Below are 21,363 nucleotides of genomic sequence, written 5' to 3'. Positions count from 1 at the left end.
ACAGTATGAGAGAGTGAGAGCGATAACAACAAATTTAACGCACCTGCTCCCCATTCACACCTGAGACCTTGTAACACTAACGAGTCACTTGACACTGGGGAGAGAAAATGGCTAATTGGGCCCAATTTGGACATTTTCACACTCACTTTTGTGGCCAGCGGTTTAGACATTAATGGCTGTGTGTTGAGTTATTTTGAGGGGTTATACAAGCTGTACACTCACTACTTTACATTGTAGCTAAGTGTCATTTCTTCAGTGTTGTCACATGAAAAGATATAATAAAATATTTACAAAAATGTGAGGGTTGTACTCACTACTTCGTTCGTGACGTCACGTAATACGCAATGACGTGGAAAAGGTCACGGTTGAGGTAGGCGGAAGTACCGAGTCAGTGTTTACAAATGTGCGGAAGGAGGACCATATACACATATTCAAATGTCTTTGTGTCAGTTTATTGTTTAAAATGCCCATTTCGTGTGCGTATCCTGGGTGTTTAATATTAAAAAGCCTACTGACTCGGTACTTCCGCCTACCTCAACCGTGACCTTTTCCACGTCATTGCGTATTACGTGACGTCATGAACGCGCATCACAGAACAGAGCAAGGCAAGCATTTGTGCTTATAAAACTTAAACTTTTATTTATTTTTTAAATGACCGATCGTTTCGCTAGATAAGACCCTTATTCATCGTCTGGTATCGTTTAAAGCCCTTTGAAGCTGCACTGAAACTGTCATTTGGACCTTGAACCGTTTGGGTCCCAATGAAGTCCATTATATTGAGAAATGTTTTCATCAAAAACCTTAATTTCTTTTCGACTGAAGAAAGAAAGACATGGACATCTTGGATGACATGGGGGTGAGTAAATTATCAGCAAAAGTTTTTTTAAAAGTGAACTAATCCTTTAAAATGCTGTCTATGTAGACAGCTGACTAGATTTTGGAATAGAGCCAGAGCCTTTTCAAAAATGAATGCCAAAGAAAAATATAGCTGCGAGCAGCGATGACGGGCCCAAGCCGTCAGCATACGCCACCCCGGTGGCATCGATAAAACGGTGCCCAGCGAGCACAAGCATCACAGTAACCCTCTGGCAGTTTGGTTTTAAGGGATACGGCAATTAAAGGGTTAATCCAAACCATCAACTCTGTGAAACACACACAGAACAACATATAAATCTTTAAATTCTGTGAAAATATATTTTTCATTGGTAGTTGATGTTAGTTAATGCATTTACTAATGTTAACAAATGAGAAATTATTATAGTTACCAAAGGTTTTAATGATTTATAAGCATTTTTTAATGATTTATTTTTCCATTAACTAACATGAATAATTTTTTCTAACACAAATGAATAAAGTAACAAATATATTGTTAATATTTAATGTTATTTGTGAATTAACCAATGTTAAAAACAACATTATTTAACTGTTGTTAATTTACATCATTAATAATTATATACCATTTAATGTTTATCAAAATCAATTCCAAAATGTGTTAATATATTATTAAATTTTAAAGTTTTATCTTTTGAGCATGACTATTTTTCTAATATTAAAAATATTATGTTCATTGTTAGCTCATTGTAAGTTCATACTATCAATGAAGAATTAACATGCTGTAAAAAATATATTTTTCATTGTTAGTACATGTTAATTAATGCATTCCCTGCTGTTAACAAATGAGACTTAATTATAAAGTGTTATCAAAACCTTTAATGCTTTATAAGCATTTTTTAAGGATTTTATTGAGAAGTTTAAACAGACCCTCTCTCTCTCTCTCTCTTTCTCTCTCTCTCTTTCTCTCTCCCTCTCCCCCTCCACACTCACTGAACTCACACAGTCAGTCACTCACCCAGTCACCCACCGCACACATTAGAAGCACAGTGACAGGAGATCTCTAAGTTTTAAATTTTTCTCCTCCGCATAGTGTATTGTAAATTCATGAAATTAAGCACATATCCTCACACTGTATTGTTCTGTGTATGTAATTTTTTTTTGAAGTGTTTGGAAGCTGCTCTTAAAAGATAAAAAAAAAAAAAAGTTTTCTCTCTTTTCTGTAACTTTAATAAATTGCCATTAAAACACCGTTCAAGATATCGTAAATCCGTCCGCAATTTAGCATCTTCAGTATTTTGGCGTCATGACAAAAAATGTTTGGTGTGATTTCCGTGTTTCTGTTTGGAGGAGTATGAATTTGTTTACAGCCCGTTTAAAAAAACAAAAAACCCACATTAAAATAAATATAGCAGACTTCCTGTTGGTCGTAGCTAATGACTGTAAATTAGAAAGTTGTCCGGATTAATAAGAACAATTTATGTACCGAGTTTGGTGTCTGTAGCTATCATTATATATATATATATATATATATATATATATATATATATATATATATATATATATAATCATTAATAATTATATACCATTTAATGTTGTTCAATATTAATTCCAAAATGTGTTAATATGTTATTAAATTTTAAAGTTTATCTTTTAAACATGACTATTTTTCTAACATTAAAGATTAATAAATGCTTTTAAAAAAAATGTTCTTTGTTAGTTCATACTATCATGGAAGAATTAACATGCTGTAAAAATATATTTTTCATTGTTAGTTCACGTTAATTAATGCATTTCCTACTGTTAAGAATTGAGACCTTATTATAAAGTGTTATCAAAATCTTTAATGATTTATAAGCATTTTTTAAAGATTTTAAAAAACAGACCCTCTCTCTCTCTTTCTCTCTCTCACCCACTGCCTCAATCCACACAGTCACTCACACAGTCACTCACAGCCCACCCCACCCCACCCCTCACTCAGATGCAGGCTGGCAGGGAGCTCTCACTCAGAAGCAGTATATCAACTCTCTGATAGTTTTTAAATTTTCTCCTCTCCATAGTGTATTGTAAATTCATGAAATTAATCACATATCCTCAGACTGTATTGTTCTGTGTATGTAATTTTTTATGAAGTGTTTGGAAGCTGCTCTTAAAAGATAAAAAAAAAAAAGTTCTCTTTTTTCTGTAACTTTAATAAATTGCCATTAAATCATCGTTCAAGATATCCTAAATCCGTCCACAATTTAGCATCTTCAGTATTTTGGCATCATGAGAAAAAATGTTTGGTGTGATTTCTGTGTTTCTGCTTGAAGGAGTATGAATTTGTTTACAGCCTGTTTAAAAAAAACCCACATTAAAATAAATATAGCCGACTTCCTGTTGGTCGTAGCTAATGACTGTAAATTAGAAAGTTGTCCGGATTAATAAGAACAATTTATGTACCGAGTTTGGTGTCTGTAGCTATCATTATATATATATATATATATATATAAACATTAATAATTATATACCATTTAATGTTGTTCAATATTAATTCCAAAATGTGTTAATATATTATTAAATTTTAAAGTTTATCTTTTGAACATGACTATTTTTCTAACATTAAAAAGATTAATAAATGCTTTAAAAAAAAATTGTTCTTTGTTAGTTCATACTATCCTGGAAGAATTAACATGCTGTAAAAATATATTTTTCATTGTTAGTTCACGTTAATTAATGCATTTCCTAATGTTAAGAAATGAGACCTTATTATAAAGTGTTATCAAAACCTTTAATGCTTTATAAGCATTTTTTAAGGATTTTATTGAGAAGTTTAAACAGACCCTCTCTCTCGCTCTCTTTCTCTCCCCCTCCCCCTCCACACTCACTAAACTCACACAGTCAGTCACCCACCCAGTCACCTACCGCACACATTAGAAGCACAGAGACAGGAGAACTCTGATAAGTTTGAAAATTTTCTTTTCGCCATAGTGTATTGTAAATTCATGAAATAATCACATATCCTCAGACTGTCTTGTTCTGTGTATGTAATTTTTTATGAAGTGTTTGGAAGCTGCTCTTAAAAGATAAAAAAAAAAAAAGTGTTCTTTTTTACTGTAACTTTAATAAATTTCCATTAAATCATCGTTCAAGATATCCTAAATCCGTCCGCAATTTAGCATCATCAGTATTTTGGCATCATGACAAAAAATGTTTGGTGTGATTTCCGTGTTTCTGATTGGAGGAGTATGAATTTGTTTACAGCCCGTTTAAAAAAAAAAACACACACATTAAAATAAATATAGCCGACTTCCTGTTGGTCGTAGCTAATGACTGTAAATTAGAAAGTTGTCCGGATTAATAAGAACAATTTATATACCGAGTTTGGTGTCTGTAGCTATCATATATATATATATATATATATATATACAAATTAATAATTATATACCATTTAATGTTGATCAATATTAATTCCAAAATGTGTTAATATATTATTAAATTTTAAAGTTTATCTTTTGAACATGACTATTTTTCTAACATTAAAAAGATTAATAAATGCTTTAAAAAAAATTGCTCTTTGTTATTTCATACTATCATGGAAGAATTAACATGCTGTAAAAATATATTTTTCATTGTTAGTTCACGTTAATTAATGCATTTCCTAATGTTAAGAAATGAGACCTTATTATAAAGTGTTATCAAAATCTTTAATGATTTATAAGCATTTTTTTAAGATTTTAAAAAACAGACCCTCTCTCTTTCTCTCTCTCACCCACTGGCTCAATCCACACTCAATCCACACAGTCACTCACACAGTCACTCACAGCCCACCCCCACCCCTCACTCAGCAGCAGTGACAGGGAGCTCTCACTCAGAGGCAGGCAGGCAGGGAGCTCTCACTCAAAAGCAGCTCTGATAGTTTTTAAATTTTCTCCTCCGCATAGTGTATTGTAAATTCATGAAATTAATCCCATAACCTCAGACTGTATTGTTCTGTGTATGTAATTTTTTATGAAGTGTTTGGAAGCTGCTCTTAAAAGATAAAAAAAAAAATGTTTTTTCTTGTTTACTGTAACTTTAATAAATTTCCATTAAATCATCGTTCAAGATATCCTAAATCCGTCCGCAATTTAGCATCATCAGTATTTTGGCATCATGAGAAAAAATGTTTGGTGTGATTTCCGTGTTTCTGTTTGGAGGAGTATGAATTTGTTTACAGCCCGTTTAAAAAAAAAACCCACATTAAAATAAATATAGCCGACTTCCTGTTGGTCGTAGCTAATGACTGTAAATTAGAAAGTTGTCCGGATTAATAAGAACAATTTATGTACCGAGTTTGGTGTCTGTAGCTAAAACTAACCCCCCCATTTTTGACAAAAGGTGGCGCTATAGAGTGCCTCTTCCACGCCCGTTTATGAGCTTTTTCCAGTTTCTAACTATCATTAAAATGGATATGTGTGTTGAGTTTCATGACATTCTAAACATGTTATCTGCCTCAAAATCACCAGAAACGAATTTTCAACTTTGACACGTTGCCATGGCAACACAATTTTAGATATCAATATTCCCTTCACAGTTTTACATCGGCCGTGTTTTGACATTATTCTGGTGAAGTTTGAAGCAAATCGAGTAAAAATAAGATGCTGAATTCAAAGCATTTTGAAAACGACACACTTCCTGCAGCCAGTTGGTGGCGCTATAACTTTCAGTCATAATAGTCACATCTATCCGATCGGCATCATACAACGAACAAATCTCTGAAGTTTGATCTACATCATACAATGTATGTGGACGTTATTAGGCATTTCCTGGGTCTCATTTTTCGCCATAACTTCATCGCCTCGCCACGGGCAAACCGTTCGACATATCAAAAATATCTTCGCAATTTAGCGTCCCCAATGTCTTGAGATCATGTTCACCGAGTTTGGTGGCAATCGTATGGAAATCCTCAGAGGAGTATATCAAATTCCAGAGCATGCGCTTTTTAAACAGCCCTGAATAGCCGACTTCCTGTTGGGCGGAGCCTAAGACATGCTGCACGGAAGTTGTTCGGCTCAATGAGTTCTATATGTGTACCGAGTTTCATATGAATACGTGCAAGTATGTGTGAGCTATACATCAAGCTTTCTGACAATTTTGCAGGGGGCGCCGTAGAGCCCCTGTGCCACGCCCGGGTCCCAGCCTCAGCGGCGTCCTAATGGCCGCAGGTTCCAATGTGTGTGCCAATTTTCAAGAGTTTTCGGGCACGTTAAGGCCCCCAAAAGTACCCGGATAGTCGAAATAAAAAATAATAAAAAAAAAAAAAAAAAAAAAAAAAAAAAAAAAAAATATAGCTGCGAGCAGCGATGACGGGCCCAAGCCGTCAGCATACGCCACCCCGGTGGCATCGATAAAACGGTGCCCAGCGAGCACAAGCATTACAGTAACCCTCTGGCAGTTTGGTTTTAAGGGATACGGCAATTAAAGGGTTAATCCAAACCATCAACTCTGTGAAACACACACACACAGAACAACATATAAAACTTTAAATTCTGTGAAAATATATTTTTCATTGGTAGTTGATGTTAGTTAATGCATTTACTAATGCTAACAAATGAGAAATTATTATAGTTACCAAAGGTTTTAATGATTTATTTTTCCATTAACTAACATGAATATTTTTTTCTAACACAAATGAATAAAGTAAAAAATATATTGTTAATATTTAATGTTATTTGTGAATTAACCAATGTTAAAAAACAACATTATTTAACTGTTGTTAATTTACATCATTAATAAATATATACCATTTAATGTTGATCAAAATCAATTCCAAAATGTGTTAATATATTATTACATTTTAAAGTTTTATCTTTTGAACATGACTATTTTTCTAATATTAAAAATATTTTGTTCATTGTTAGTTCGTTGTAAGTTCATACTATCAATGAAGAATTAACATGCTGTAAAATATATATTTTTCATTGTTAGTTCATGTTAATTAATGCATTCCCTACTGTTAACAAATGAGACTTAATTATAAAGTGTTATCAAAACCTTTAATGCTTTATAAGCATTTTTTAAGGATTTTATTGAGAAGTTTAAACAGACCCTCTCTCTCTCTCTCTCTCCCCCTCCACACTCACTGAACTCACACAGTCAGTCACCCACCCAGTCACCCACCGCACACATTAGAAGCACAGAGACAGGAGAACTCTGATAGTTTTTAAATTTTCTCCTCCGCATAGTGTATTGTAAATTCATGAAATTAATCACATATCCTCAGACTGTATTGTTCTGTGTATGTAATTTTTTATGAAGTGTTTGGAAGCTGCTCTTAAAAGATAAAAAAAAAAAAGTTCTCTTTTTTCTGTAACTTTAATAAATTGCCATTAAATCATCGTTCAAGATATCCTAAATCCGTCCACAATTTAGCATCTTCAGTATTTTGGCATCATGAGAAAAAATGTTTGGTGTGATTTCTGTGTTTCTGCTTGAAGGAGTATGAATTTGTTTACAGCCTGTTTAAAAAAAACCCACATTAAAATAAATATAGCCGACTTCCTGTTGGTCGTAGCTAATGACTGTAAATTAGAAAGTTGTCCGGATTAATAAGAACAATTTATGTACCGAGTTTGGTGTCTGTAGCTATCATTATATATATATATATATATAAACATTAATAATTATATACCATTTAATGTTGTTCAATATTAATTCCAAAATGTGTTAATATATTATTAAATTTTAAAGTTTATCTTTTGAACATGACTATTTTTCTAACATTAAAAAGATTAATAAATGCTTTAAAAAAAAATTGTTCTTTGTTAGTTCATACTATCCTGGAAGAATTAACATGCTGTAAAAATATATTTTTCATTGTTAGTTCACGTTAATTAATGCATTTCCTAATGTTAAGAAATGAGACCTTATTATAAAGTGTTATCAAAACCTTTAATGCTTTATAAGCATTTTTTAAGGATTTTATTGAGAAGTTTAAACAGACCCTCTCTCTCTCTCTCTTTCTCTCCCCCTCCCCCTCCACACTCACTAAACTCACACAGTCAGTCACCCACCCAGTCACCCACCGCACACATTAGAAGCACAGAGACAGGAGAACTCTGATAAGTTTGAAAATTTTCTTTTCGCCATAGTGTATTGTAAATTCATGAAATAATCACATATCCTCAGACTGTCTTGTTCTGTGTATGTAATTTTTTATGAAGTGTTTGGAAGCTGCTCTTAAAAGATAAAAAAAAAAAGTGTTCTTTTTTACTGTAACTTTAATAAATTGCCATTAAATCATCGTTCAAGATATCCTAAATCCGTCCGCAATTTAGCATCATCAGTATTTTGGCATCATGACAAAAAATGTTTGGTGTGATTTCCGTGTTTCTGATTGGAGGAGTATGAATTTGTTTACAGCCCGTTTAAAAAAAAAAAACACACATTAAAATAAATATAGCCGACTTCCTGTTGGTCGTAGCTAATGACTGTAAATTAGAAAGTTGTCCGGATTAATAAGAACAATTTATATACCGAGTTTGGTGTCTGTAGCTATCATATATATATATATATATATATATACAAATTAATAATTATATACCATTTAATGTTGATCAATATTAATTCCAAAATGTGTTAATATATTATTAAATTTTAAAGTTTATCTTTTGAACATGACTATTTTTCTAACATTAAAAAGATTAATAAATGCTTTAAAAAAAATTGCTCTTTGTTATTTCATACTATCATGGAAGAATTAACATGCTGTAAAAATATATTTTTCATTGTTAGTTCACGTTAATTAATGCATTTCCTAATGTTAAGAAATGAGACCTTATTATAAAGTGTTATCAAAATCTTTAATGATTTATAAGCATTTTTTTAAGATTTTAAAAAACAGACCCTCTCTCTCTTTCTCTCTCTCACCCACTGCCTCAATCCACACTCAATCCACACAGTCACTCACACAGTCACTCACAGCCCACCCCCACCCCTCACTCAGCAGCAGTGACAGGGAGCTCTCACTCAGAGGCAGGCTGGCAGGGAGCTCTCACTCAAAAGCAGCTCTGATAGTTTTTAAATTTTCTCCTCCGCATAGTGTATTGTAAATTCATGAAATTAATCCCATAACCTCAGACTGTATTGTTCTGTGTATGTAATTTTTTATGAAGTGTTTGGAAGCTGCTCTTAAAAGATAAAAAAAAAATGTTTTTTCTTGTTTACTGTAACTTTAATAAATTTCCATTAAATCATCGTTCAAGATATCCTAAATCCGTCCGCAATTTAGCATCATCAGTATTTTGGCATCATGAGAAAAAATGTTTGGTGTGATTTCCGTGTTTCTGTTTGGAGGAGTATGAATTTGTTTACAGCCCGTTTAAAAAAAAAACCCACATTAAAATAAATATAGCCGACTTCCTGTTGGTCGTAGCTAATGACTGTAAATTAGAAAGTTGTCCGGATTAATAAGAACAATTTATGTACCGAGTTTGGTGTCTGTAGCTATCATTATATATATATAAACATTAATAATTATATACCATTTAATGTTGATCAATATTAATTCCAAAATGTGTTAATATATTATTACATTTGAAAGTTTATCTTTTGAACATGACTATTTTTCTAACATTAAAAAGATTAATAAATGCTTTAAAAAAATTGTTCTTTGTTAGTTCATACTATCATGGAAGAATTAACATGATGTAAAAATATATTTTTCATTGTTAGTTCACGTTAATTAATGCATTTCCTAATGTTAAGAATTGAGACCTTATTTAATGATTTATAAGCATTTTTTAAAGATTTTAAAAAACAGACCCTCTCTCTCTTTCTCTCTCTCACCCAGCTCCTCAATCCACACAGTCACTCACACAGTCACTCACACCCCACCCCACCCCACCCCTCACTCAGCTGCAGGCTGACAGGGATCTCTCACTCAGAAGCAGTCTAAGAGCTCTCTGATAGTTTTTAAATTTTCTCCTAAGCATAGTGTATTGTAAATTCATGAAATTAATCACATATCCTCAGACTGTATTGTTCTGTGTATGTAATTTTTTATGAAGTGTTTGGAAGCTGCTCTTAAAAGATAAAAAAAAAAAAAAATTATCTTTTTTACTGTAACTTTAATAAATTGCCATTAAATCATCGTTCAAGATATCCTAAATCCGTCCGCAATTTAGCATCTTCAGTATTTTGGCATCATGATAAAAAATGTTTGGTGTGATTTCCGTGTTTCTGCTTGGAGGAGTATTAATTTGTTTACAGCCCGTTTTTAAAAAAAACCCACATTAAAATAAATATAGCCGACTTCCTGTTGGTCGTAGCTAATGACTGTAAATTAGAAAATTGTCCGGATTAATAAGAACAATTTATGTACCGAGTTTGGTGTCTGTAGCTAAAACTAACCCCCTCATTTTTGACAAAAGGTGGCGCTATAGAGTGTCTCTTCCACGCCCGTTTATGAGCTTTTTCCAGTGTCTAACTATCATTAATACTGATATGTGTGTTGAGTTTCATGACATTCTAAACATGTTATCTGCCTCAAAATCACCAGAAACGAATTTTCAACTTTGACACGTTGCCATGGCAACATAATTTTAGATATCAATATTCCCTTCACAGTTTTACATCGGCCGTGTTTTGACATTATTCTGGTGAAGTTTGAAGCAAATCGAGGTAAAAGAAGATGCTGAATTCAAAGCATTTTGAAAACGACACACTTCCTGCAGCCAGTTGGTGGCGCTATAACTTTCAGTCATAATAGTCACATCTATCCGATCGGCATCATACAACGAACAAATCACTGAAGTTTGATATACATCATACAATGTATGTGGACGTTATTAGGCATTTCCTGGGTCTCATTTTTCGCCATAACTTCATCGCCTCGCCACGGGCAAACCGTTCGACATATCAAAAATATCTTCGCAATTTAGCGTCCCCAATGTCTTGAGATCATGTTCACCTAGTTTGGTGGCAATCGTATGGAAATCCTCAGAGGAGTATATCAAATTCCAGAGCATGCGCTTTTTAAACAGCCCTGAATAGCCGACTTCCTGTTGGGCGGAGCCTATGACATGCTGCGCGGAAGTTGTTCGGCTCAATGAGTTCTATATGTGTACCGAGTTTCATATGAATACGTGCAAGTATGTGTGAGCTATACATCAAGCTTTCTGACAATTTTCCAGGGGGCGCCGTAGAGCCCCTGTGCCACGCCCGGGTCCCAGCCTCAGCGGCGTCCTAATGGCCGCAGGTTCCAACGTGCGTGCCAATTTTCGAGAGTTTTCGGGCACGTTAAGGCCCCCAAAAGTGCCCGGATGATTGAAATAAAAAAAAAAAAAAAAAAAAAAAAAAAAAATTAAATATAGCTGCGAGCAGCGATGACGGGCCCAAGCCGTCAGCATACGCCACCCCGGTGGCATCGATAAAACGGTGCCCAGCGAGCACAAGCATTACAGTAACCCTCTGGCAGTTTGGTTTTAAGGGATACGGCAATTAAAGGGTTAATCCAAACCATCAACTCTGTGAAACACACACACACAGAACAACATATAAAACTTTAAATTCTGTGAAAATATATTTTTCATTGGTAGTTGATGTTAGTTAATGCATTTACTAATGCTAACAAATGAGAAATTATTATAGTTACCAAAGGTTTTAATGATAAGCATTTTTTAATGATTTATTTTTCCATTAACTAACATGAATAATTTTTACTAACACAAATAAAGTAAAAAATATATTGTTAATATTTAATGTTATTTGTGAATTAACCAATGTTAAAAAACAACATTATTTAACTGTTGTTAATTTACATCATTAATAAATATATACCATTTAATGTTGAAATCAATGTTTTAATGTTTAAAATCAATTCCAAAATGTGTTAATATATTAAATTTTAAAGTTTTATCTTTTGAACATGACTATTTTTCTAACATTAAAAATATTTTGTTCATTGTTAGTTCATTGTAAGTTCATACTATCAATGAAGAATTAACATGCTGTAAAAAATTATATTTTTCATTGTTAGTTCATGTTAATTAATGCATTCCCTACTGTTAACAAATGAGACTTAATTATAAAGTGTTATCAAAACCTTTAATGCTTTATAAGCATTTTTTAAGGATTTTATTGAGAAGTTTAAACAGACTCTCTCTCTCTCTCTCTGTCTCCCTCTCTCTCCCTCTCTGTCTCCCTCTCCCCCCCCCTCCACACTCACTGAACTCACAGTCAGTCACTCACCCAGTCACCTACCGCACACATTAGAAGCACAGTGACAGGATATCTCTGATAAGTTTTAAAATTTTCTTCTCGCCATAGTGTACTGTAAATTCATGGAATTAATCACATATCCTCAGACTGTCTTGTTCTGTGTTTGGTGTGAATTTGTGGTTTCTGCTTGGAGGTGTATGAATTTGTTTACAGCCCGTTTTGAAAAAAAAAACATTAAAAAAAAAAAGCCGACTTCCTGTTGGTCGTAGCTAATGTCTGTAAATTAGAAAGTTGTCCGGCTTAATGTGAACAATTTATGTACCAAGTTTGGTGTCTGTAGCTATCATTATATATATATAATCATTAATAATTATATTCCATTTAATGTTGATCAATATTAATTCCAAAATGTGTTAATATATTATTAAATTTTAAAGTTTCTCTTTTGAACATGACTATTTTTCTAACATTAAAAATATTTTGTTCATTGTTAGTTCATTGTAAGTTCATACTATCAATGAAGAATTAACATGCTGTAAAAAATTATATTTTTCATTGTTAGTTCATGTTAATTAATGCATTCCCTACTGTTAACAAATGAGACTTAATTATAAAGTGTTATGAAAACCTTTAATGCTTTATAAGCATTTTTTAAAGATTTAAAAAAAACAGACCCTCTCTCTCTTTCTCTCTCTCACCCAGCTCCTCAATCCACACAGTCACTGACAGCCCACCCCACCCCCACCCCTCACTCAGCTGCAGGCTGACAGGGAACTCTCACTCATAGAAGCATTATATCAACTCTCTGATAGTTTTTAAATTTTCTCCTCTGCATAGTGTATTGTAAATTCATGAAATTAATCACATATCCTCAGACTGTATTGTTCTGTGTATGTAATTTTTTATGAAGTGTTTGGAAGCTGCTCTTAAAAGATAAAAAAAAAACAAAATCTATTTTTTTACTGTAACTTTAATAAATTGCCATTAAATCATCGTTCAAGATATCCTAAATCCGTCTGCAATTTAGCATCTTCAGTATTTTGGCATCATGAGAAAAAATGTTTGGTGTGATTTACGTGTTTCTGCTTTGAGGAGTATGAATTTGTTTACAGCCCGTTTAAAAAAAAAACCACATTAAAATAAATATAGCCGACGTCCTGTTGGTCGTAGCTAATGACTGTAAATGAGAAAGTTGTCCGGATTAATAAGAACAATTTATGTACCGAGTTTGGTGTCTGTAGCTAAAACTAACCCCCCCATTTTTGACAAAAGGTGGCGCTATAGAGTGCCTCTTCCACGCCCGTTTATGAGCTTTTTCCAGTGTCTAACTATCATTAAAATGGATATGTGTGTTGAGTTTTATGACATTCTAAACATGTTATCTGCCTCAAAATCACCAGAAACGAATTTTCAACTTTGACACTTTGCCATGGCAACATAATTTTAGATATCAATATTCCCTTCACAGTTTTACATCGGCCGTGTTTTGACATTATTCTGGTGAAGTTTGAAGCAAATCGAGTAAAAATAAGATGCTGAATTCAAAGCATTTTGAAAACGACACACTTCCTGCAGCCAGTTGGTGGCGCTATAACTTTCAGTCATAATAGTCACATCTATCCGATCGGCATCATACAAAGAACAAATCACTGAAGTTTGATCTACATCATACAATGTATGTGGACGTTATTAGGCATTTCCTGGGTCTCATTTTTCGCCATAACTTCATCGCCTCGCCACGGGCAAACCGTTCGACATATCAAAAATATCTTCGCAATTTAGCGTCCCCAATGTCTTGAGATCATGTTCACCGAGTTTGGTGGCAATCGTATGGAAATCCTCAGAGGAGTATATCAAATTCCAGAGCATGCGCTTTTTAAACAGCCCTGAATAGCCGACTTCCTGTTGGGCGGAGCCTATGACATGCTGCGCGGAAGTTGTTCAGCTCAATGAGTTCTATATGTGTACCGAGTTTCATATGAATACGTGCAAGTATGTGTGAGCTATACATCAAGTTTTCTGACAATTTTCCAGGGGGCGCCGTAGAGCCCCTGTGCCACGCCCGGGTCCCAGCCTCAGCGGCGTCCTAATGGCCGCAGGTTCCAATGTGCGTGCCAATTTTCGAGAGTTTTCGGGCACGTTAAGGCCCCCAAAAGTGCCCGGATGATTGAAATAAAAAAAAAAAAAAAAAAAAAAAAAAAAAAAAAATAATAATCCTTAGAAGAACAATAGGGCCCTGCGCCTTACTGGCTTGGGCCCTAATAATCCTTAGAAGAACAATAGGGCCCTGCGCCTTACTGGCTTGGGCCCTAATAATCCTTAGAAGAACAATAGGGCCCTGCGCCTTACTGGCTTGGGCCCTAATAATAATCCTTAGAAGAACAATAGGGCCCTGCGCCTTACTGGCTTGGGCCCTAAATATAAATGTGCAGGTCAGTATGTTGTTGACATAAATAGTAATATAGCTGCGAGCAGCGATGACGGGCCCAAGCCGTCAGCATACGCCACCCCGGTGGCATCGATAAAACGGTGCCCAGCGAGCACAAGCATCACAGTAACCCTCTGGCAGTTTGGTTTTAAGGGATACGGCAATTAAAGGGTTAATCCAAACCATCAACTCTGTGAAACACACACACACAGAACAACATATAAAACTTTAAATTCTGTGAAAATATATTTTTTTTCATTGGTAGTTGATGTTAGTTAATGCATTTACTAATGCTAACAAATGAGAAATTATTATAGTTACCAAAGGTTTTAATGATTTATTTTTCCATTAACTAACATGAATAATTTTTTCTAACACAAATGAATAAAGTAAAAAATATATTGTTAATATTTAATGTTATTTGTGCATTCACCAATGTTAAAAAACAACATTATTTAACTGTTGTTAGTTAACATCATTAATAAATATATACCATTTAATGTTGATCAAAATCAATTCCAAAATGTGTTAATATATTATTACATTTTAAAGTTTTATCTTTTGAACATGACTATTTTTCTAATATTAAAAATATTTTGTTCATTGTTAGTTCATTGTAAGTTCATACTATCAATGAAGAATTAACATGCTGTAAAATATATATTTCATTGTTAGTTCATGTTAATTAATGCATTCCCTACTGTTAACAAATGAGACTTAATTATAAAGTGTTATCAAAACCTTTAATGCTTTATAAGCATTTTTTAAGGATTTTATTGAGAAGTTTAAACAGACCCTCTCTCTCTCTCTCTCTCTCTTTCTCTCTCTCTCTCTCCCCCTCCACACTCACTGAACTCACACAGTCAGTCACCCACCCAGTCACCTACCGCAAACATTAGAAGCACAGAGACAGGAGAACTCTGATAGTTTTAATTTTCTGCTCTCCATAGTGTATTGTAAATTCATGAAATTAATCACATATCCTCAGACGGTCTTGTTCTGTGTATGTAATTTTTTATGAAGTGTTTGGAAGCTGCTCTTTAAAGATAAAAAAAAAAAAAGTGTTCTTTTTTTACTGTAACTTTAATAAATTGCCATTAAATCACCGTTCAAGATATCCTAAATCGGTCCGCAATGAAGCATCTTCAGTATCTTGGAAGCATGTGAAAAAATGTTTGGTGTGAATTTTTGGTTTCTGCTTGAAGGAGTATGAATTTGTTTACAGCCCGTTTAAAAAAAAAAAAAACGCATTAAAAAAAAATAGCCGATTTCCTGTTGGTCGTAGCTAATGACTGTAAATTAGAAAGTTGTCCGGATTAATAAGAACAATTTATGTACCGAGTTTGGTGTCTGTAGCTATCATTATATATATATATAATCATTAATAATTATATACCATTTAATGTTGATCAATATTAATCCAAAATGTGTTTATATATTATTAAATTTTAAAGTTTATCTTTAGAACATGACTATTTTTCTAACATTAAAAAGATTAATAAATGCTTTAAAAAAATTGTTCTTTGTTAGTTCATACTATCATGGAAGAATTAACATGCTGTAAAAATATATTTTTCATTGTTAGTTCACGTTAATTAATGCATTTCCTAATGTTAAGAATTGAGACCTTATTATAAAGTGTTATCAAAATCTTTAATGATTTATAAGCATTTTTTAAAGATTTTAAAAAACAGACCCTCTCTCTCTTTCTCTCTCTCACCCACTGCCTCAATCCACACAGTCACTCACACAGTCACTCACACCCCACCCCCACCCCTCACTCAGCTGCAGGCTGACAGGACCTCTCACTCAGAGGCAGGCTGGCAGGGAGCTCTAACTCAAAAGCAGCTCTGATAGTTTTTTAATTTTCTCCTCTGCATAGTGTATTGTAAATTCATGAAATTAATCACATATCCTCAGACTGTATTGTTCTGTGTATGTAATTTTTTCTGAAGTGTTTGGAAGCTGCTCTTTAAAGATAAAAAAAAAAAAAAATTATCTTTTTTACTGTAACTTTAATAAATTGCCATTAAATCATCGTTCAAGATATCCTAAATCCGTCCGCAATTTAGCATCTTCAGTATTTTGGCATCATGATAAAAAATGTTTGGTGTGATTTCCGTGTTTCTGCTTGGAGGAGTATTAATTTGTTTACAGCCCGTTTTTAAAAAAAACCCACATTAAAATAAATATAGCCGACTTCCTGTTGGTCGTAGCTAATGACTGTAAATTAGAAAGTTGTCCGGATTAATTAGAACAATTTATGTACCGAGTTTGGGGTCTGTAGCTAAAACTAACCCCCTCATTTTTGACAAAAGGTGGCGCTATAGAGTGCCTCTTCCACGCCCGTTTATGAGCTTTTTCCAGTGTCTAACTATCATTAATACTCATATGTGTGTTGAGTTTCATGACATTCTAAACATGTTATCTGCCTCAAAATCACCAGAAACGAATTTTCAACTTTGACACGTTGCCATGGCAACATAATTTTAGATATCAATATTCCCTTCACAGTTTTACATCGGCCGTGTTTTGACATTATTCTGGTGAAGTTTGAAGCAAATCGAGTAAAAATAAGATGCTGAATTCAAAGCATTTTGAAAATGACACACTTCCTGCAGCCAGTTGGTGGCGCTATAACTTTCAGTCATAATAGTCACATCTATCCGATCGGCATCATACAACGAACAAATCACTGGAGTTTGATCTACATCATACAATGTATGTGGACGTTATTAGGCATTTCCTGGGTCTCATTTTTCGCCATAACTTCATCGCCTCGCCACGGGCAAACCGTTCGACATATCAAAAATATCTTCGCAATTTAGCATCCCCAATGTCTTGAGATCATGTTCACCGAGTTTGGTGGCAATCGTATGGAAATCCTCAGAGGAGTATATCAAATTCCAGAACATGCGCTTTTTAAACAGCCCTGAATAGCCGACTTCCTGTTGGGCGGAGCCTATGAAATGCTGCACGGAAGTTGTTCGGCTCAATGAGTTCTATATGTGTACCGAGTTTCATATGAATACGTGCAAGTATGTGTGAGCTATACATCAAGCTTTCTGACAATTTTCCAGGGGGCGCCGTAGAGCCCCTGTGCCCCGCCCGGGTCCCAGCCTCAGCCGCGTCCTAATGGCCGCAGGTTCCAACGTGCGTGCCAATTTTCAAGAGTTTTCGGGCACGTTAAGGCCCCCAAAAGTACCCGGATAGTCGAAATAAAAAATAATAAAAAAAAAAATAATAATCCTTAGAAGAACAATAGGGCCCTGCGCCTTACTGGCTTGGGCCCTAATAATAATCCTTAGGGGAACAATAGGGCCCTGCGCCTTACTGGCTTGGGCCCTAATGAAGTATCTCCAAGTACCAGGTTTGCACTTTACAGAAATCCCCCTCGTCTGCCGGTACAAGCCCCCCACCAGCCCGTAATCACCCCTGTCACTCCATTTCCCTCATTTAAACGCTCTCCCGTTTTTCTATTTACCACCAACTGCTCCCCTTCAGACCTCTGGCTCACTCATATAAACACCCTCATTAAAATCATTCAGGAATCTCATTTTTCGAGCTTCCCTTGACGCTCTCAAGCCTCCTTTTAAAAAAATGACTAATTTTAATATTCATGAGCACATATATAAGAGCTCATTATTATGCACAATGGCCCACCAGGCCAATAAATGCCCCGTGATCTACAGCCAGGCTCATGTGATCATCGGCCGCTTTGTTTGCGGGCACTCGATCCTACAAGACTCTTCGATGAAACGCTCTGCTTTTAATATCATGGCACAGGTGTTTGCAATTAATACGTCTGTTAATACGTCATCCCCAGCAGCAAAATGAAGGCTTTTTCGCATTAATCATAATATTAGCTTGTGCCTCCTACCTAGTGCCCTAAAATGACCGTGAGTGCTTACAACTAAAGCCAGTATGCTTTGAGAACAGCTGGAAACACCTGGAAATATCAGGGAATTTTAAAATTGTGATTTCTAAGTAATAGGAATTTGTAAAATTATTATATAGTGTATTATGTAATGTATATACTATAATTCATTATAGACATTACTGGTCAAAAATTTGGAGTCAGTAAGATTTGATTTTTTGAAAGCAAAATACAGTATAGACTTTACTGTTACTTTTGATCAACTAAATGCATCATTGTAAAGACATTTATAATATTACAAAATATTAATATTTTATAAAAGACGTTCTGTGATGTTTATTCATCAAAAAATCCTGTAAAAAAAAAATGTATCACAGTTGCCACAAAAATATTAAGCAACTGTTTGTAATGATGCTGAAAATTCAGCTTTCCATCACAGGAATAAATAGCATTTTAAAAAATATATTGCAATAGAAAACTTTTTTTTTAAATGGGAAACTATTTCACAATATTACTGTTTTATTGTATTTTTGTTCAAATAAATTCAGCTTTGAGTATTTAAAAAATTATTTTACTTTATTTTTTTTAAATCTAAATTTATGTTGGTACAAAAACATATTAATGCCATATTTATATAATAGTTGTATTAATATTGTAAATTAGAATATTGTTTAGTTTTTTTATAGTTTGCTTTATTTTTAATTTCAGTTCGAGATTTTTTTAGTAATTTTAGTACTTCAAACTACATTTTATTTCAGTTAGTTTCAAAGGCAACATTTCCAAAAGAATTGTTTTGCTCTAAAATATTTTATTAGTTAGAAATTGACGTTTGTGGATGTTTATGTTGAAGAAAAAAATTCTTATCCTGTATTCACAACCAACTGGAGCGGTCATGAAAATAGATTGGTATAAAGAGAGGAAACCCTGTTGGAACCAGCCTGACCTGGTTTAAAATGGGTTTAGCTGGTTTCATTTGATCTCATCTTTGTGAAGAAGCCTGACCAGCTACAAAAAGCCAAAAATGGCCTACAAATTACCAGACTAGGAGACCAAACTAATGTTTTTCTGGTCTTAATTGGTTTAAATTGGTCTCCCATCCTGACCGAGCTGCATGGTGTTAAACTGAAAAGTGCCCAAAACCGCTTTAAAACCAGCTAATAGGCTTTCTAACCAGTCCAGGAGACCAAACTAATTCATGCTGGTTTAAGCTATTTTCTTTTCAGCAGGGAAGCAAACAAGACATCAAATAATTGGCACAAAACAGGCAGTAAAAGCTCCATGTGGGATTTGCGATCTAATGGCCCCCTTGATCATCGGATAGCCTACCAGCAATATCCTGTAAATTTATATTTTAAGTGCATTAGCGTGAGGTCGGCCCAAATCACTTTATCACCACAGTCTTTATTTGTCCAAGTTTGACGTTGCCAATTAGATTGTGACTTCATAAGCAAAAAGGAAAAAACTGAAAGCGCAATAAACGGCTTACTAGGGTATTTGGATCAGAAGCGTCCGTAGTTTGTGCAAGTTTGTGACGGATTGAATCATTTGGGTGCTGTCACAGCGCACCGTCAGATAAATGACTTCGCTGATCAAGTAATGAATCACTGTTCAGCAAATGAGTTAGCAGAATATATAAACCTACAAACCAGCCCACACTGCTGAGAGCCGCGCTCCCGCATAACAGCGTAATGTATAATAAATGTTTAGATTAAAGACTCGTCATAAATTATATGCTGCTCTGAAATCATTTGGGTTTGTACCACATACTGTGTTCGTACAAAAGAACAAAACAGCCAGGAGTGACCAGATTTGTGTGTATTAGTGGCGTCAAGCCTCATTATTACTGTTGGAAATATCAAGAAATTAATAAAGTAATATTTCTAGGACTCAATAATATATTTAGAAAATCTAAAGTGAATATAAATGAGAGAAACAGTGTGCACAGACCTGGCAACTTCCCAGAGCACCCTTGCCAGGGTTATATTTATGTACTACTATTTTAATATTTTGAATTAATTGCATTTTTAGTCATTTTGTTATGTGCTTTTCTCCATTCTATTAGTTTTTTTTTTATATTATTATTTCAGTTTTTATTTTCAGTTTGTAATTTTAGTGCTTCAACAAACTTATTTCATTTAGTTGCCAAGGTGGCATTTCTAATTTTAATTAGTTTTTTTAATCTATCCCTTAGAAAAGCATCACTCACATTTTATTCACATTTGTTTCTATTAATATTTAGGTTTAATTTATTTTTTATTTCAGTTTAGTTCAGTATTAGTTTTTATTTATGTCTAGTTTTTTTGTGTTTCAAGTTTTTAAGTCTAATATTTATAATATTTCAGCTTCAATTACATAAAAAAAAAATGTAATTGTTTTATTTTTAGTTAACAATAAGAACCCCAAGAAAAGCACAACTCAAATTGACCTCAGAATTGTTTTTTTTTTTAAATTATTATTACTTTTTATTTACGATTGACTTATTTCCAGTTTGGTTTGTAATTTTAGTGCTTTGACTTAAACATTGGTTAAAAATTTCAGTAATATTTCAAATTTTTGTTTAGTTTCAAGTTTCTAACATTCAACATTTAAGTTTCTAAAAGTCTAACATTTATATTTAAATTTATTTCAGCTTTATTTTCCATTTACAAAAATGTTTTAATAGTTTTCGTAATGATAACCCAGAGAAAAGCATCACTTAGATTGGATTTCATAACTGCTGTGTCCCAAAGACATTTGCATTTATGTTTCTCTGTGTGTGTTTGTGTGTGTCCTGCAGGAATTACACTGTGGTAAACTTGGCCAAGGGGCAGGTGGAGGTGAAGCGGATGCCGTGCCCGGGAACACGTCTGAGCTGCCAAATGAAGATGGAGAACAGTTTGTGGACTGCCACTGAGGTGCGTTCAGCTGTCAGTCGCAGCAACGCTATCAAGCAAACAGCACTAATGGATAAACGCCGCGGGCGTTCGGTTCTCGCAGTAAAGGAGATTGTTGTAATTTGGTGTCAAACCAAATGCTTGCTGCACAAGTTTTCTGTGTAATTTATCCA

At 34.0% G+C, this 21,363-nt stretch overlaps 1 protein-coding gene across 1 annotated transcript in view; it reads left to right on the top strand.

Moving 5' to 3' along the window:
* LOC306857085 (leucine-rich repeat serine/threonine-protein kinase 1-like) overlaps positions 1–21,363 on the top strand; it is a 137,554-nt gene that overhangs the window by 102,886 nt on the left and 13,305 nt on the right. Inside the window, exon 30 of the mRNA XM_079396777.1 lies at positions 21,094–21,211. Coding sequence (XP_079252903.1) covers positions 21,094–21,211 — 118 coding nt within the window. The remainder of the gene's footprint in view (positions 1–21,093; positions 21,212–21,363) is intronic.

This window comes from Barbus barbus, assembly GCF_936440315.1.
Source record: "Barbus barbus genome assembly, chromosome: 1".
NCBI lineage: Eukaryota > Metazoa > Chordata > Actinopteri > Cypriniformes > Cyprinidae > Barbus > Barbus barbus.
This window is presented reverse-complemented; position numbering and strand designations above follow the sequence as displayed.